The following is a 19,642-nucleotide window of genomic DNA, read 5'->3' as shown; positions in this document are numbered from 1 at the left end:
ATACATTTCAACGTAACAGCTGGCTAAAACTAGTAGTTGCTATCTCATCAAAAAGGCATGCATATGCACTAACTCTCCAATTAACTCTGGTTTCCACTTCATCTTTCCTCTTATGTCAACTTGTGTGACTCATTATATCACTTGCCAAATTCCTCTAAACATTTGAGTTTGTGACCTAATCTTTCCCTCCTGTCAACACAGAAGCTCCCACACGTTCTAATTGATACTGGGAAAGTAGCACACTGAAAAGCTGCCTTAGCGTTGGGTCTAACTTTCTTGCAATTTCATAACCATCAGTGGTAGTCTCGTCCAGTTATCAAAATCTGGTATTATAAAGCAGCTTTAAGAAAATTCCTTTAACTTGTAGAATCAATATCTCGGTCAGAGGAAAGAGTGCTTTCAGCTAAATAACTTCATTGTGAAAACCCTGATAATTTTTTACATTTTTTGAAAAGACTGAAATCTTATTTAATACGAAGGTCTGTTTTAGCTGTAAAAGCAGTGGTTTCCTGAGCTTTAAATAGCTGAACTAAAACAAATTAAGCCTACAGCAATCATCAGTAACTTCTTGATTCTAAATTGTAATAGAACATATTACTATATGATTTAGTTAACTTGGTCTAAACTGTTACAATAACTTTTTGATAGCATTGCATACTTTTAGTTGACTACTTCAGTACCCAGTAATGTGTATTATTAAGGACCAGAAATTTAGAGTTTTTCTCATTACAGAATGAAATAAGTTATGACTTTAAATATTTTCTGAGAAATGTCATGGTGATCATGAAAGAAATGATCACTTACAGATTTCATTCAACTTTGGAGGGGGTCACTTTCCACTTGAAGTCTCATTGTTTCCCGGTTGGATTTTTGCCTTTCAAGATATTTTACTGCATTCAGTCCTCTGTATACTTGGCACATATGACATCAGGAACAAAAGCACATCAAAACTAGTTGTACCTCTGGCAAGCCACTGCAGCTCTAAATAAATATGGACTGGGTTCCTCTTTCAGTGGTACTTTGATCTTCAATTGGGGGTGGGAGGGAACAAAACAAAAAACCAAGGCAAGAGAAGGTGATTTTAAAGCTAAAATAGAAAGTAGCAAAACCACTAAGATCATATACCAATGAAGATATTCCATAGGTACTCTATATTTTGGGTCTTTATAGAATGTTTATCCTTAGAAAACCATAAATTATTGTAAAGATGTGAAATAGATTAAGAAAATTTAATAGTACTTATGAATCCCAAAGCTTCATAAATGTTGACTTAATCAGCACAGTTTACCTCTGAAGAGATTTTACTTTGAAAAGCAAAGCAATTGTGAAGACAAGTATACATCTTAAAACTTGACGATGTCATAAGTTGTGGGGGGGAGGTTGTATGTATGTATGTATGTATGTATATATGTATGTATGTATGTATGTATTTATTTATTGCAGAGGGGAAGGGAGAAAGAGAGATAGAAACATCAGTAATGAGAGAGAATCACTGATCTGCTGCCTCCTGCATAACCCCACACTGGGGATCTAGCCTGCAACCCAGGCATGTGCCCTGACTGAGAATCAAACTGTTACCTCCTGGTTAATAGATTGGTGCTCAACTGCTGAGCCACGCAGGCTGGATAAGCATGTTTTAGTTTAATAACCTATAGCAGAGAGATTAAAGTTTTAGGTTCGGTGATACTTTGTACCACTCTGGATGCCATTTTCTTTGGGAATGTTTTGCTTAATAAAAGAATTTACGTCCTTTGGCCAGTCTTCTAAAAATTGAGCATGCATAGGCTTTTCACCTGTTTGTTTTGTTTTTTCTTACTTACCACTTCTACTTTTGCTGGGAATACACGTCTTACACCCAGCTATCACAGCCTTGGAAAACTCTGCATCTGTTTAGGGAAGCTGTCTGCCTTGTGAGCAGAAATAACCCTAAAACAGACCTTCTTGAGAGCTAAGGTTGCTGGTAAAATCCTGTATTCTCTCACTATGTATCTCTCACTCTGTTCTTCATCTTGGCACACAATCCATATTTGAGTAAAAATGATTTTACCTTATTTAGGTTCTTGGAAATTGAGACCTTAAGCAAAACAACATAAAACAAAACCAGTTTTACCATAGACTATAATATAAACAAGCTAAGTTCCTATAGTACATTTCTTGTCACAAAAATACCACCAAACTTAAACATTGAAATAAATGTGAGAGCTATACATACAGTTAAGAAAGATTAATAAAAACAAGATAGCCGAAACCGGTTTGGCTCAGTGGATAGAGCGTCGGCCTGCGGACTGAAAGGTCCCAGGTTCGATTCCGGTCAAGGGCATGTACCTGGGTTGGGGGCACATCCCCGGTGGGAGATGTGCAGGAGGCGGCTGATCGATGTTTCTCTCTTATCGATGTTTCTGACTCTCTATCTCTCTCCCTTCCTCTCTGTAAAAAATCAATAAAAATATATAAGAAAAAAAAACAAAGAAGATAATTGTTTTTCAATCTGGTTTGAAGGTAATGAGAGCCTCTCCCAACAGCTCAGGGAGCAAGGCCAGCATACACCCTAGACAGGATATCTTTCCATTGCACTGTGCACCCATACACACCCTCACACTCACTCAGATAGGGACAGTGTGTAGACACACCAATTCATCATAGTGTGGGGGGAAACGAGTATCCAGAAAGAAAAAACAAAACAAAACACGTAGACATGGGGAGAATGTGCAAACTACAGACAGTAACCCATGCTGGGAATTAATTTTTCTTTTTTCCCTCTCATTAACTTTATAATGAAACTACATTATTCAAGGACCTGCTTATATTTTTATCACACTGTTGCACTGGTGGAGATTCTAGGCTAAGGCTGTATGTTGTATTATAGTCAGAAAAGTTAAAGTATCTTAAGGAATAATGAGTTTATGAATGACAATGCTGAAAAGAGCTCTGAACTGGGATGCTGCTATTCTATTTGCTTTGAGCTCAAGCAGCTCTTATGAATTATAATCCTTCAAATTTTACATAGAGGGCAAATCTTTGCCTCCAGATAGGACCTAGAGGGCTATGTAGATATACTTAAAACTCATTATCCACAGCCCTGGCTGGTTTGGCTCAGTGGATAGAGAGTCAGCCTGTGGAGTGAAGGGTCCCGGGTTTGATTCCAGCAAGGGCACATGCCCAGGTTGTGGGCTTGATCCCCAGTAGGGGGCGTGCAGGAGGTGGCTGATCAATGATTCTCTCTCATTGATATTTCTATCTCTCTTTGAAATCAATAAATATATATATATATATTTTTTAAAAACCTCATTATCTACAAAAACACAATAGCATACCATTTCACAGGTACTGGGATGTCTAAAATTAAAAAGACACATTAACAAGTGTTGGAGAGGATATAGGGAAATTGGAACTCTCCTACATTGTTAATAGTGTTGGAAAACAGTTTGGCAATTTCTCAAAATGTTAAATATAAAGTTACCATATGGCCAGTATATACCCAATAGAAATGAAAATGTATGTCCACACAAAAACTTGTAACAAGATTGTCCATAGCTGTGTTATTCATAATAGCCAAAAAGTAGAAACAATCTAAATATCCATCAGCTGATGAATGGGTAAACAAGTGATATATCCCTGCAATGGAATATTATTCAGCAATTAAAAGGAATGACTTACTGAGAAATCCACTATGCACAAACCTTGCAAATATTATGCTAAGTAAAAGGAGCCAGTCATAAAGATGCCCATATTGTATGATTTAATCTGTATGAAATGTCTAGAATAATCAAATCTATATGGAATGTAGGTTAGGTTTCCAGGGTCTGGGTGGAAAGAGACAACTGGGAATGACTGCTAATGAGCATGGGGTTTCTTTTGAGGTAATGGAAATGTTCTAAAATTAGATAGTGGTGATGATGGCACAACTTGGGACGTACTATTCCCACCTTATTTTATACTTTAAATGGGTAAATTTTATGGTATGTGGATTATATTCCAATAAAATTATTTTTAAGACCTCATTTTTCCAGCTTAAGAGTGTGTGTGTGTGTGTGTGTGTGTGTGTGTGTGTGTGTGTAAAATAAAGCAGGCACACCTGGTATTAAAGAATATACCGTATGTTTAAGGCCTTTTGCTGAATTCCTGAGCATAACAAAGCAAGCATTACACAGTGATTTTTGTGGCATTAATTTGATATTCACCAAATAATATTAAGAGTCATAGTGTTACAAAATAACTGGGCATGAAATGTAAGTATTGCCCTAAATGACTAATTAGTACTACTCTTAAAAGAATGTATACTTTTCTTTTTCCCTCTGATTTTTTCAGTATCTATAATCAGCATTAGTGTTTAGTTTTTTTCTGTTACAAACATTCGGTTTTCTGTGTTACTGAATAAAATTCATTTTCATCACTTAACTGATATGCATGTGCTAAAAGAAAGAATTTACATCTACTATCTAGTAATTTGGACTTCCTTAATCATTTAACTATAATCTTCCTTCTCTACGTACTGTAATGCTGAGACTTTGTGTTCTCCCCTGGTGTTTTCCCTCTCTCACCACATAGTGATGTTCTGGATGGTCTCATCCAGAGGCATCAAACACAGACTTGAATCAGAATAGCCTGGCCAAGTAACAACTACAGTATGATTACTCCAATTTGGGAGAGAAAATCCACATTAATGTTATGTTATAAGAGTGAAGCAAGAAACAGTGGGGAGAGGAGGCCATGGATTTGGGGTATGCAGGATTGTTAATGTAGAGGAAAGGGAGTGGTTGAGGGTCAGAAAAGGCCAGATTATGCTTAGCCAGAAAGAGAGATTGAGGTGCATACAACCACCCCTTCTTTACTCACTGTTTCCCATCTCTGTTCATAACCAAAAAATAATACAAAAAAGTATATGTGTATGTTTCCTCTCCCAACAACTCATTTTAAAACTGGACATTTGATAAACGTTTATTGAGCATTTCTTGTGCCATAGACAATGGTGTGTGTATTGCAGGGTTAGTAAAAAAGGAAGTCCCTGTTCTGGGGAGAGGGGTGGCTATCTAGTAAGAGAAAGATAATCCTTTGACCCTAAAGAGACAAAATCAGGTTTTCTCTTTAAAGTTGAGTAAATATTAGAACATAGGAATTTAAGTGGCAATAGGAAATATTCTCTGCCTATTTTTTGATGCCTGAAATTTTTTTCACATGGAACTATCGTTTTTATTTTTTTAATTGAGATAACAGGTGTAAAATACGTGTAAGATTTATTCCTAGTAAAGTATACTCAATAAACTTATAGCATCGCCGTAACGGGTTTGGCTCAGTGGATAGAGCATCGGCCTGCGGACTGAAAGGTCCCGGGTTCGATTCCAGTCAAGGGCATGTACCTTGGTTGTGGGGAGTGTGCAAGAGGCAGCTGATCGATGTTTCTCTCTCATCGATGTTTCTAACTATCTCTCTCCCTTCCTCTCTGTAAAAAATCAATAAAATATATTTTTTAAAAAATAAACTTATAGCATCAAATTTTGTTTTGATAAAGGAAAGAAGAGTAGCATCAAAAGATAACAAAAAATATTTTATTAGACTCAGACCTTAATATTTTGTTAGGGAAAGCTGTATAGAAATATCTTTATCTCATTCATTCCCCACTTAAATACAGTGCCATGCCTTGCTATTGATATTCCACATTATTGATGATGAGGGCAAATTTATCACCCACTTTAAAAACCTGGTAAGATTTACCAGATTCGAATTTCCCTGGTTTAATTTGTTTATAGTTGGATAGTGGAGCAGGAGTTTATTTCTGAAATAGACTTTTTTTTTCTGCCAACACAGTGCTATTTAGCTGTGTTTAAAAAGCAGGAATGTTATTTACATTTGAAGTGGTCTTTAGCCCAAATAACCATAGTTATTATGTAGATGGGTATTCCAAGCACTGGGTTGTTTGTTAAGGTCTTCCCTCTACTGGTTTTTTGAGAAATTTAGTGGAAACCCCAGCTACCATGTGATTCAGACTCCATGAGAAATGTTTCTTCCTTTTGTGCTCTATGCCACAAATGTATACTTGGAAACATGCTATTGGTTTTTTGCAGGAAAACAGGATCTTCAAAACTTTTCATTTGAATGGGGTCCATCTCCTTTTCTTGAATCAAATATTTTCCAGCTAAAAATGTGTTATTTGGCTTAACTTTTTATTAATAATCATTAATAGTTCAAGAAATAAGCAAATTTATCAGCAACTCTTCAGAAAGTATACTTCATAATTTTAGAGCTAAGGGCATATATTATATATTGGCTTTGTAATAAGCTTAAATGATTAATTATACCATTCAGATTAGACTGTGTCCCAGTTTAGAGTCTAACTTGAACTTTATGATATAGAATTTGCTCAGCCTTTGAAAAGAGTTTTGGGTTGATGGCACATCTATAATTTTGTTCTCCTTCCATGAGCTCTTTCTCTTCTCTTATAGATGTGTTGCTTTTCTAGTCTCACCTTGAAGAAGTTATCTGAAGTTGTAATTCTCTTTAAAACTTAAGAGGAAAGTAAAAGTATAATCACAGAGAGAATTTCATATGGATATTCAGTGGCAAGTGAGCCAGGCTTGGTAGCCTTTTGGAATAAAATAGGCATCTTTGGAAAACCTGACTCTAAATTAGGGTCTCGTATCTTTTTTTTTTCCTTTGCTTTTTCTTTTTCTTTTTTTCTTTTTGTCAGTAGTAGAACGATTCACCCTTTTTACTTGCAAAAGGGGAACAGAAAGTGACTATATTTCTTTAGGGCATTTACAAAGAGTTTTCTTCACCTTAAGAAGAAACTGAATAAAATGGGGTTTGTATCTTTTTATAAGAATTACTTTTTATTTAGGAAATTTTTTGCCATTTGGCCCAGTTCTGTCCAGAAAAAAAAGGGCTTAAAATTTTAGACTTTTTGATTCTCTAAAGAATGAAACTCCTTATGATATGAGAGTAATAACTAGGAAAACCTTATTATATAACCTGATCATGTCCCTACTAGAGATATGAAAACATTTCATAATCAAAATTTTCTACATATGGTAAAAAATTATTTGGGGAAAAGTCAAGGATCCAATGTTTAAGCCAAATTATTCACCAACTACTTAAACCTTTTGTAGACTTAGTATTGCTCTGTGTACTTCAAGGTTGATTATAAAGATAAGCCTAGTCCTTGCCCAAATAAAGATGAGGGGGAGAGTCAGTAAGTACTGTGCAGTTTTGACATTCTACGTGCTTTACACTTATTTTGACAATCTCATAAATCTGCTAGATAGCCCTCTTTTTCTGATGAGGGAACTGGAGTTCAAAAAAGGTAAAACCACTTGGCTAGTAATTAATGGATTAGAACCCAACTTTTCAACTCTGAAACTTTATACATAAACCTTTCTGAAAGGTAGGAATAAGTGTAGTCAGAGCAAAGTATGTTGGTTGCTAGATGAGTGTTACTACAAAGTGCTAATAAGACAGTTCAGAAAGAAGAAAAATCCTGTCTTATGAGCGATCAGTAGAGACTTTGGGAGGGATCATTTAGTTTGACCTTGAGTAGAAAGGAGAGACTGAGTTAGGAATTCATTTTTATTATCAGAATGCACTTATCTGAAAGAGACCTCCAATATATTTTGGGTTTGAGGCAGTTGCTAAGCCCTGTCTCTAAGGTTTGGGTTAGAATCCTAGGTTTCCCAATTCTACTTTTGAGACCTCAGACTTGACTATAAAGTTAGTAAAGGTGATAGGAGTATTTGCTGCACCCTATATAGTACCAGGATAGCTTTGCATAGAAGATGATGCAACTTGGATTTGTTTTTATTGACAGCATCTCATTTTCTTCCCTTCCTACTCCAGTTGTGTTGTGGTAGGAATTTGAGATAGAGTATCTTCAGGATGATGTGGACATAGTCCTATCCCCATCAACTTCAAGGTCACACGAAGTGGCTTACTGAATAATTGGCTCTATGCACTGTCTGACTTATCCTGGAGACTCCAGACTTTGATAAAATGCTCATCCTTTTATTTATTTTTACTTTAGAGAGAAACATCGATTTGTTTTCCCACTTACTTATGCATTTATTGGTTGATTCTTATATGTGCCCTGACCAGGGATCGAACCCTCAATCTTGGCATATTGGGACAATGCTCTAACCAACTGAGCTACCTGGCCAGGGCAAAATGCTCATTCTTTTAGACAGTGTCCTATAGTTTGAAATAACTCCTAAACGTGATGAAATATTTGTAAGAGGGAAGGAAATGAATAGACACCTGTAGATTTTCCAGGCATATTGGGTGGCTGAGAGAAAATAGCAGATGTGAAAAAAGCATACATTCATTCTGTTAAGTGTTTGGGGAGGGGAAAAAACCAACTAGATCTGACAGGCTCTAGTAATCATATAATAGTTCTGACAGGCTCTTCCTCTCTGCTTCATTTTCTTCAGAAAGAGGAAATTGGAATCCATGTTTATTTAAAATAGTTGATCATCCATCTTAAAGTGGTTTTTATAAAAATCGTAATTCTGGGCAACTAGCCTCAGTAAAACAATTTTGCCAGCTGTTGGTTACTTGAGCGTCCTCAAAATCAAGGTAAATGAAAATAAGACTAACTGCTTTTAGACAGCAGTGGTCTTTCTTGAGTTCTATAACCATTTTTTTCCCTAAAAAAAAAAAAAAAAAAAAGGCAGTACTTCCATTTATATAGGAGGGATTGTTACTATGTCAAGTCTGTGTAAACGTACACATGTATGTGTTGTACAGGAGCTTCCTTTCTTCCCACCCCTTTTAGAGTTGATGGCTTTGTCCCTGATTGTTCAGTATAATAGTTTGCAGATTCACTAAGAGAGCTTGTGTAGTAATGCTTGCTTTATTTTTTTTTTCTCTTCCACTCTTGTTTTATTTTACTTTTTTTCTTTGTGATGTGACATTTTCAGCTGATGTATTGAAAGCAAATCCTTCTAATTTGGGAGCCCAGATCACAAGAGTGAGTTTTTCTACTAGTGTCTTTAGCTGTACATCTTTCTTTGTGTGTGTCTTTCCACCCTTTGCCCTTCCCAATTCAAAAATACTCAAAACACATTTCATAAATACTAGCTAAGAAAATTCCTCTGTCTGTTGAACATCATGACTTTCCACAAAGCAATGTCCACTTTATATTGGGTCAAATTCTTTTTCCCAATGCTGTGGTAAAAACATAGGCTAATGTATGTGTTTTGGTTTCTTTTGGTTTTAATGTTAGTGTGTTAAAAATAATTTTAGTTCTGTCTTCATTGCAGATAGATATGTCTGGACTCTGTTACCAGTGTGTCATAGCACTGTTCTTTTTTGGTTCTTGTTCTTTTGTTTTAAGGAAAAATATATAATAGCTTCTGAGAATAAAAGACCCATTCTTTTATTAGGATTTTAAGTAATAAATTCTTTGACTTATCTCTATTCTCCCTTCTCATCCCCTGGATGTTCCTCTCAGGGCTATGAAGCAATGAAAAGCTACACATATTACTGTCTAATTTCACCAGAATGACCGGATGAAACATGGTCGAACTGGTGAGCTCCGAACATGCTAGTAGCATTGGAAAACGGTTTGTTTGATAGTCACAGGAAAACTGTTCATGCTAAAAAGAAATAATAGCACCTTTTTATGGTGAAATAAAAGTATGCTTTCTATTTGTTAGTTCTGATTCAAATAACCTCCCCATGTAAGCTGTACATTGCTTTTTAAGATCTTACACCTGGGTAACTTTCTGTACTAGTTTAACCCCTTTCTGTTTTCTTTGGCTTGTGTTATTACAATTTATCTCATGTTCTATTTGTCTGGTTTTGCATCCTGGAAGAGCAGGTGATTAAATAGTCCCTTTTCTTTCTTCCTAGTGTTCTAAAATTTGCTCATTGCTTCTGACATCATTTAAGTTTTCCCAATAAAGCAAATGGTATGCTGTCTTAATTAGAAATGCAGATACTACAAGTGTGTTACCCAAAGTAATCAGCCATTGTGTTTTCTATTACCAGAAGAGAGTATAACAATTTATTCTACACTAGCACTATAACCGTTGATTGAGGGTAAATTTTAAAGGCCTTGTTTTCAGGATCCCCAAGTTACTCTAAATCACCCACCCTCTGTTCCCTTCTTTTGTTACCCCAGAGATTGAAAGATCTCAAGCAGAGAGAGTTTGCTCGAAATGTTTCTTCAAGATCCCGCAAGGATGAGAAGAAACAGGAAAAAGCCCTTCGGCGTCTCCATGAGTTGGCAGAGCAAAGAAAACAAGCTGAATGGTGAGGACATTTTCTCTCAGAGAGTCTATGAATAATTATAATCCTTAAGATTTAAGAATTATAATGCTTAAGTTTTTAATAGATTCCCTCTTTCAACCTAAAAGCATGTCGATACTTAGAGTATGATATACTGATTAAGAAGATGCTCATCTGAGGCCATATTCTACAATCTGTGTGACCTTAAATAATCTAACCTCTATGCCTCAGTTTTCTTATCTATAAGATGGAGATGGTAATAACAGTCTAATCTCTATAGTTGTGAAGAGTGATTAAGTTATTACATTAAAAGTGCTTAGTACATATAAATTATGCTCAATAAATTATACACTATTATTGTTCCTATCTCCGACATTCATTCTTATGTAGAAAAGCACATTTGTTACATTATTATTTTATAACCAAAAAGCACCGCAGCACAGATTCAAGTGTAGTAAATGCCTTTTAAGTACTATAAGTTAGTACTAAACACTATGAAACCTAGGGAATGCTCTGAGGTTCCTGCTTAACAGTTTGGAGCTGGTATTTTGCCTTCGGTGAAATTTTTTCCACTTAAGGCTGAATTTCTAAGCAATTAGACTTTGGGGACCCAGTCTTTAAGCATCGGAAGATTTGTGAGATATATGCGCAATTAGAAGGACTAGACCACCCCCCCCCCCCAAATGTTTGTTGGTTTGGTTTGGGTTGAGTTGATTTTTTTCTCCCTTTATTTTGTTATTTTTTTCCATCATCATTTATCCCCCATATAACCTCCTCTACCCCCCCCCCACCCGTGCTTGTTTTGTTTTTATTTTTTTTATTTTTAATTGATATCAGAGAGAGGAAGGGAGAGGGGGAGAGAGAGATAGAAACATAAAACTGCCCTCCTGGTTCATGGATCAATGCTCAACCACTGAGCCACACTGGCTGGGCCCCATGTTTGTTTGTTTTTTAAAATACATTTTTATTGATTTCAGAGTGGAAGGGAGAGAAAGATAGAAACATCAATGATGGGAGAGAATCACTGAATCATTGATTGGCTGCCTCCTGCCCTCCCCCACTAGGGATTGAGCCCACAACCTAGGCCTGTGCCCTTGACCAGAATTGAACCCAGGGCCCTTCAGTGCGCAGACCAACACTCTGCCCACTGAGCCAAACCAGCTAGGGCCCCATGTTTATTTTTAATGGTTGACCAGGACCAAAGGAAGGAACTGGTTACAGTTAAAAGATAAACTGATTGCTCCTATTAAAAGTTTACAGCCTCGCCGAAACCGGTTTGGCTCAGTGGATAGAGCGTCGGCCTGCGGACTGAAGGGTCCTGGGTTCGATTCCGGTCAGGGGCATGTACCTGGGTTGCGGGCACATCCCCAGTGGGAGATGTGCAGGAGGCGGCTGATCGATGTTTCTCTCTCATCGATGTTTCTAGCTCTCTATCTCTCTCCCTTCCTCTCTGTAAAAAATCAATAAAATATATTTAAAAAAAAAAAAAAAGTTTACAGCCTCATTCCTGGACTTACTAGGTTTATTTTTGTCTCTGGATCCTGTTTTACTTATTTACTTCTCTTATGTTTTGGAGACAGAGGAAGGGAGAAAACACATATTAGTGTAAGTTTTGAAACAGAATTGACCTGAGCCCTAGTGTTGAGTTAAACTGTCTATAGATTTCTTCTTTGGCAGCTCTTTATGTAGTAAAACAATTCCTCTTGTACATGTTGCAAGGGTACCTCCTTAAAAAATATATAACAGACCACTTTCTAGTTCAGGACGTTTTTTAATACATGTTTTTCTTCAGAGGTGACTTTCCTCAGTTTTTTACAAACAGCTAAACAATGACTGAGTAATCTCTTGGGAGAATAAAAGAAAGTTTTGAACCCTCATCAGATATTTAATTGTCCTAGGAGTAATGCATGACCCCATAGTAAGTAAATATTACTGAAGTAACATGGCAAAGACTAAGCAAATATCAAAATAAGTCCCTTTTTATTCAGTTTGAGGTTTTCTTTGCTGTGTGGTAGGTTTTGTGACACAGTGTAAGTATCTATTGCTATCCACATCTGTTGGGTTCCTATCTTCAGATAGTAAGGGATACCACATTATCCAAATATATTTGATTCCTGAATTTAAGACAGCTAGTAGGTAGAGTTCAGATAACGAGGACTTAAAATAGATATCTAATGCTCTTAGTTCTTCAATTTAGCTTGAGAGATGCCTTTATAGTTCACATACTATAAAAATTTCCAGCATACAGGGTTTTAAAATGTTGGCTTTGAGGCTCCTCAATGTTCCTGTTTTCAAACCTGAGAAAGTCCTTAGTAGTATCATGATCGTTGTATGTAATGCCCAGAAAGAATCAAAGCCAAAGCAGCTGGCCGGTGTGGCTCCGTGGTTGAGCATTGATCCATGAACCAGGAGGGCAGTTTAATGTTCAGTTCCCCGTCAAGGCACATGCCCAGGTTGTGGGGTCAGTCCCCAAGGGGGGCGTGCAGTAGGCAGCTAATCAATGATTCGCTCTTATCATTAATGTTTCTCTCTCTCCTGCTCCCTTCCTCTCTGAAATCAACTTTTTTAAAAAAAAAAAAAAATTTTTTTAAGTAAATGCTTAGATGTGGGGCCCGGGAAATAGGCACAGACCCTTCATTTCTAAAACAGACATACTAGCCACAGACCACCATAGAGTAGTAGCACTTTGGAGGTTCTGATAATATTTAACTCAGAGAACATGCACATTTAAAAAAAATGAAATTTGAAAGCAGAGAAAATTAGGGTGTTGTTTTTTTAGCTGAATAGAACCTTGTGAATAGATGTTCAGCCATACATTTGATAACATACTGATGGGTAGGATGATACAGTAAGAAATGAGCATGGATACAGGATGGGTAGACTTTACCAGATGATAATGATAAAATATTTTAATTTTAGATACCTTAGGAAGAAATAGTAGTAACTGTCTAGTTTTAGAAATGTAGCTTGATAGATTAACAGTATGAGATTTTGCCTCACCTCAGTGAGAGAGTTCCCTTTATTAACACAAGGCTAGGGAATGACCACCACTCAGTGTCTTTTAGACCTACCTGTAAAGAATGATAGAACATGAGGTATTTTAGAGGAAGCATGAAATGTACTCCTAAACCTGTTTTTTTTTGTTGTTCATTTGTTTTTTATTTTTCTAAACCAATGTGTAGTGCACCTGGAAGTGGTCCTATGTTCAGACCAACCACAGTGGCTGTAGATGAAGAAGGTGGAGATGATGATAAGGATGAATCAGCTACAAATAGTGGCATGAGTGTCCCTGCCACTTGTGGACTAGGATCTGAATGCTCCACAGATAAAGGAGGCCCTTTCACTGCAGTACAAATCACTAATACCACTGGACTGTCGCAGGCTCCTGGGTTAGTCTCCCAAGGTGTCAGCTTTGGCATTAAGAATAATCTGGGTACCCCGTTGCAAAAATTGGGAGTGTCATTTTCTTTTGCCAAGAAGGCTCCTGTCAAACTCGAATCAATAGCATCAGTTTTCAAGGACCACGCAGAGGAAGGAACTTCTGAAGATGGAACAAAAGCTGATGAGAAGGGGTCTGACCAAGGACTGCAGAAGGTGGGAGACTCTGATGCTAGTAGTAATCTCGATGGCAAAAAAGAGGACGAAGACCCTCAGGATGGAGGGTCCCTTGCCTCAACATTATCTAAGTTAAAAAGAATGAAGCGAGAAGAAGGAGCTGGGGCAACAGAGCCAGAGTATTACCACTACATCCCCCCAGCACACTGCAAAGTAAAACCTAATTTTCCCTTCCTCCTCTTTATGAGAGCTAGCGAACAAATGGAAGGTGGTGATAATACACACCCAAAGAATGCCCTAGAGAGCAAAAAAAGCAATTCTCCCAAGCCTAAACGCTTAAGCAAGGTGGCAGCAAGCCAAGGAGCAGAAAAGACTGTTAGTGAGGTCTCGGAGCAGCAGGCGGAAACCAGTGTGGCTGAGCCCTCAGAACCTGGAAGCAGAGCTGAAACCAAGAAGGCTTCAGGAGGGGACATAAGTGAGCAGAGTTTAGAGAGTCAGAAGTCTTCAGGTATTCAGATGTGTGAGCCTAACCCTTCTAAAGAAACCTCTCATACCACCCCACCAGGAAAAGAAAGCCGTGAGGGACCCAAACATCCTACTGGCCCCTTCTTTCCAGTTTTGAGCAAAGATGAAAGCACTGCCCTCCAGTGGCCATCAGAACTATTAATTTTCACCAAGGCAGAACCCTCCATTTCATACAGTTGTAACCCTTTATACTTTGACTTTAAACTTTCAAGGAACAAAGATGCCAGAGCTAAAGGGACAGAAAAACCAAAGGACATAGGAGGCTCCTCCAAGGACCATCTCCACGGCCTTGATCCTGGTGAGCCAAATAAAAGCAAGGAAGGAGGAGAGAAAGTAGAACATTCCTCAGGAGATAGAATAGATGCACCTGCTTCAGGATCTTCCTGTCGCGGCCCGAATAAGCAGGAGCCTGGTGGCAGCCATGGATCAGAAACAGAAGACACAGGGAGAAGCCTTCCTAGCAAGAAGGAACGATCTGGGAAGTCCCACCGACACAAAAAGAAAAAGAAGCACAAAAAATCCAACAAACACAAACGGAAACACAAGGCTGACCCAGAAGACAAAAGCTCTAAGGTTGAGTCTGGGGAGAAGTCTAAGAAGCGCAAGAAACGAAAACGGAAGAAGAATAAGTCAGCCCCGGCAGATTCCGAACGGGGACCCAAACCAGAACCCCCTGGGAGTGGTAGCCCTGCTCCACCAAGAAGACGGCGGCGAGCCCAAGATGATTCCCAGCGGAGATCCCTCCCAGGTGAAGAAGGGAGCAGTGGCAAAAAGGATGAAAGTGGAGGTGGTGGCAGCTCTCAAGATCATGGTGGGAGGAAACATAAAGGTGAACCTCCAGCTTCATCCTGCCAGCGAAGAGCTAGCACCAAACGGAGCAGCCGGTCCAGCCATCGGAGTCGACCCAGCAGTGGAGATGAGGATAGTGATGATGTTTCATCACGCCGGCTGCACCAGAAGTCTCCATCCCAATACAGTGAGGAGGAGGAGGAGGAGGAGGAAGAGGAAGACTCGGGCAGTGAGCATTCCCATAGCCGCTCAAGGTCTGGCCGGCGCCATTCCTCACACCGCTCCTCCCAGCGTTCTTACTCAAGTAGCTCAGAGGCTTCTTCAGACCAGAGCTGCTATAGCAGGCAGCACAGTTATTCTGATGACAGCTATAGTGACTACAGTGACCGATCACGAAGGCACTCAAAGCGCTCCCATGACTCCGATGACTCAGACTACACCAGCTCCAAGCACCGGTCCAAACGGCACAAATATTCATCTTCCGATGACTATAGCCTCAGTTGCAGCCAGTCCCGAAGCCGGTCTCGGAGTCATACCAGAGACCGGTCAAGATCCCGGGGCCGCAGCCGCAGCAGTAGCTGCAGCCGCAGCCGGAGCAAACGGAGAAGCCGGAGTACCACAGCCCACAGCTGGCAGCGAAGCCGCAGCTATAGCCGGGACCGCAGCCGCAGCACCAGAAGCCCTTCCCAAAGATCAGGCTCCAGGAAAGGATCATGGGGTCATGAGAGCCCTGAGGAGAGGCGTTCTGGTCGTCGAGACTTCATTCGCTCCAAAATCTACCGCTCCCAGTCTCCTCATTATTTCCGATCAGGTCGGGGAGAAGGCCATGAGAAAAAGGAAGATGGCAGAGGAGATGATAGTAAAGGGACAGGCCTACCCTCCCAGAACAGCAGTGTTAGCACAGGAAGGGGATCAGAGAGTGACTGCAGCCCTGAAGATAAGAACTCTCTCACTGCCAAACTTCTACTGGAGAAGATCCAGTCAAGGAAAGTGGAGAGGAAACTCAGTGTAAGTGAGGAGGTGCTGGCCACCCCAAATAAAGCTGGGCTCAAGCTCAAGGACCCCCCACAAGGTTACTTTGGGCCCAAGCTCCCCCCCTCTCTTGGCAATAAGCCTGTCCTTCCACTGATAGGGAAACTCCCAGCTACCCGAAAGCCCAACACCAAGAAATGTGAAGAGTCTGGCTTAGAAAGAGGGGAAGAGCAAGAACAGTCAGAGACAGAAGAAGGGCCTCCAGGGAATAGTGATGCCCCATTTGGACATCAGTACCCCTCAGAGGAAACCGCTGGCCCCTTATCAGACCCACCTCCAGAAGAGCCAAAATCTGAAGAAGCTACTACTGCTAATCACCCTGTGGCTCCACTAGGCACCCCAGTGCACTCTGATTGCTTTCCTGGGGACCCAACCATCTCCCATAACTACCTCCCTGACCCGAGCGATGGGGACACCCTAGAATCCTTGGATAGTGGCAGTCAACCAGGCCCTGTGGAATCTAGCCTGCTGCCAATAGTGCCAGAACTTGAGCACTTCTCCAGTTATGCACCTCCCAGTGGGGAGCCTAGTATCGAGTCAGCTGATGGGACAGAGGATGCTTCCCTGGCCCCCCTGGAAAGCCAGCCCATCACCTTCACCCCCGAGGAGATGGAGAAGTACAGCAAACTCCAGCAGGCTGCACAGCAGCACATCCAGCAGCAGCTTCTAGCCAAGCAAGTAAAAGCCTTTCCAGCCTCTGCTGCCCTGGCCCCAGCCACTCCAGCCCTGCAGCCCATCCACATTCAGCAGCCGGCCACAGCCTCTGCCACCTCCATCACAACTGTTCAGCATGCCATCCTACAGCATCATGCTGCAGCAGCTGCTGCTGCCATTGGCATTCACCCCCACCCTCATCCCCAGCCACTTGCCCAAGTACATCATATTCCCCAGCCCCACCTGACCCCCATTTCCTTATCCCACCTCACTCACTCAATCATCCCTGGCCACCCTGCCACCTTTCTCGCTAGCCATCCCATTCACATCATTCCTGCCTCAGCCATCCATCCTGGACCCTTCACCTTCCACCCTGTCCCACATGCTGCCCTCTATCCTACCCTCCTTGCCCCACGGCCTGCTGCAGCAGCTGCCACTGCCCTCCACCTTCACCCACTTCTTCACCCCATCTTCTCAGGTCAGGACCTGCAGCACCCCCCTGGCCATGGCACATGAGTTGGGGGATGAGAGCCCAGGTAGGACCAGGGAAGGTGACCCGTAAGTCTTCCCTTGGGAGTGTTGAGCCATTAATACCAGCAAGTAGAAGCTGGGATGGGCAGTGTCTGATAGCCAAAGAATTGGGTTTTGGCTTGCAGGGGTGGTTTTAGATTTGAGGTTTGCTTTGGATTCACTATCAGGGATTTCCCCCCCCCCCCCCTTTCCTTGTATCTCTCCCCCTCCTGTGTTTCTAGACGAGGAAACACTAGTAAGTGCTACCCACCCCTCTGCAGCAACATTTCCAGATGGTCAAGTTTATATGCTCCCCTTCTCCCTCTACTGTTTAACCTCTGCTCTTCCCTTCTATAAATTTTAAAACATTTTTCTCCTCTCTGGCCGGCGGGTTGTCCATCTGATCCTGCCTTCCCAATGTCTGACCATCCCTTGGTGACCTTGTGTTCCCTGGGTGAGGTGGAAAGGGAGTCAGACCTGGAATCAGATGCTACTCTGTTTTTGGATCCACTTCCCACATAAAGAGCCACACGTTTGGCACTGATGTCCTCGTGTCCCTCATCCCAGAAGAGACATCGGACTATCCCAGAAAAGAAGATCGTATCATGATTACAAGCTGTGCGGAACACAGTTTCTCGTGTGCTTTCCCAGGGAGGAGCTTGTATGTCTGAAGGGTGTATTTTCTTCTGTCATGTTGATGTTTCCTTCTTAATTTATAGGATTTTTTTAACGTAAAAAAATTGCACTGAACTCTATAAACGCAAATGCTGCTTTTTGTAGCTCATAAAAAAGGTTCCATATTTGTAGTATACTGCAATAATATTTTTTACATCTAGCTCTTTAAGTGATCCTTGTTCTGGTGGCTTTGTGTAAATATGTTTGCCTAGTTGAATTAAGAAACTAAAGGTTATAAGATGAAAGCAAAAAATAAAGTATTTGTTTTCTGCTAGATGCAAAAATGACTAAGCATGTATATTTTATCAAACTCATGTATTTTTTTGAAGTTATGAACTATAAAAATGTCAGAGCAAAAAAGGAACATTGTTTAACATTTTTGCTGGGACAAAATGTTCAGTAATTTGCATTAAGTGGTGCCCCCAGCACTGGGATGTTTGAACTAATGGGCATCAGTCAGCTGGGGGTTCAGAGGAATACTCAGTTATGGTGGTCTTCTTCATGTGCTTTGTTTTTGTTTTTTACAGAAAAACAGGTGGGCCCCACAGAGGAGGAAAACATTCAAGAGCTTTATTTGAAAGCAGTGAGATTCAGAGTGATTGGGGGTTTCTGATGCCTTGTTCTAGGCAGTCCATTTGCCTTCCTAGTACTTAGCCTCCTCTGATAATTTTTTGTTTTTTAATGTGCCTTTTTGGTTGGCTAGAAACAAGTAGAAGTAGACTGGGGGATGGTAGAGTTCTGTTTTCTTCCTCCTCTTGTTGGGACATGAGCACATTTATAGATACTGCAAATTCTTTTGCTTCATAGTTTCCATGCCTTCAGCCCAGTTTAGCTTAAGCAGTAAAGATTCCTTTTCTCTTCTGTGACACCATGGCACCTACCAGAGGAAATAACCACCTCAATTCCTCTTCCTCTTCTTGCTTTTCACCCAGGTTTTCAGACCTAATTAACACACTGACCCTATTTACATCTTTAGTGTAAATAGCGGATCCCTGTTTGGCATTTCCCTGCCTATTCCTGTGGCTAGAATTGGTTGGGTGGTCACCTGACAGGAAAAACAAACCCTACTTACCTGGGCCAAGGCTCTGTGTTCTGCCTTTCTTCTCGAATTCCCAAATGGAAAAGGTTTTGAGTTTATGAGAAGCAAGTGCTGGACAAACAAGGCTCTTGACTGAGCCTCCTACCTGTTTAGTGCTCCTCATGTGGTTCAGAAGCATCACTTTTTTGATAACTAGCACTGGAAAAATGAAATGTCTTTGACGTGAAGGGACTCATTTTTCTTTGCTTTCATGAAGCCCATGTAAATAATTTAAATAATACAGTATTAACATTTTTGTGCTATTTCCCTTCCCATTAGCTTGTAGATTGAGCCATACTCTGGCTGCCTCTGTCTTCCTGGGGGCAGTTTTCTTTAACTTTCAGAATAGTGATTTTAAAACTTTAAAAAAAGTAAAGAAAAACAAAATAGCCTATCCTTCCTTACAAGCATAACAGATTGTATTTAACTTTATCACATATGATAGAGATATATATGCTGTAAAATTAGGGAAAGGAACTTTCTAATAAACCAATGATTTGTGGAAACTTAGCAGAGTCTGTTGTGATTGTTGCCCCATCCATTCAAGTTGGGAAAGGGTGGAGTTACGGGTTACAAATAACATCTTGTTTGAAGTGATCAAGGGATAGA

General features: G+C 40.3%; 1 protein-coding gene and 1 pseudogene across 7 annotated transcripts in view; one reads left to right on the top strand and one right to left on the bottom strand.

Moving 5' to 3' along the window:
- The window catches only part of GPATCH8 (G-patch domain containing 8), an 81,082-nt gene extending 61,539 nt beyond the window's left edge, over positions 1 to 19,543 (top strand). For all 7 annotated transcript variants that reach the window (XM_059670404.1, XM_059670410.1, XM_059670405.1 and 4 more), the window contains 2 exons: positions 10,109 to 10,239; positions 13,398 to 19,543. In XM_059670404.1, the coding sequence (XP_059526387.1) occupies positions 10,109 to 10,239; positions 13,398 to 17,286 (4,020 nt within the window). In that variant the 3' untranslated portion in view covers positions 17,287 to 19,543. The remainder of the gene's footprint in view (positions 1 to 10,108; positions 10,240 to 13,397) is intronic.
- Positions 6,677 to 6,798, bottom strand: LOC132219458 (small Cajal body-specific RNA 24; annotated as a pseudogene).
- Positions 19,544 to 19,642: the final 99 nt, after the last annotated feature.

This window comes from Myotis daubentonii, chromosome 16 (genome assembly GCF_963259705.1).
Source record: "Myotis daubentonii chromosome 16, mMyoDau2.1, whole genome shotgun sequence".
NCBI classification, from domain to species: Eukaryota; Metazoa; Chordata; class Mammalia; order Chiroptera; family Vespertilionidae; genus Myotis; species Myotis daubentonii.
This window is presented reverse-complemented; position numbering and strand designations above follow the sequence as displayed.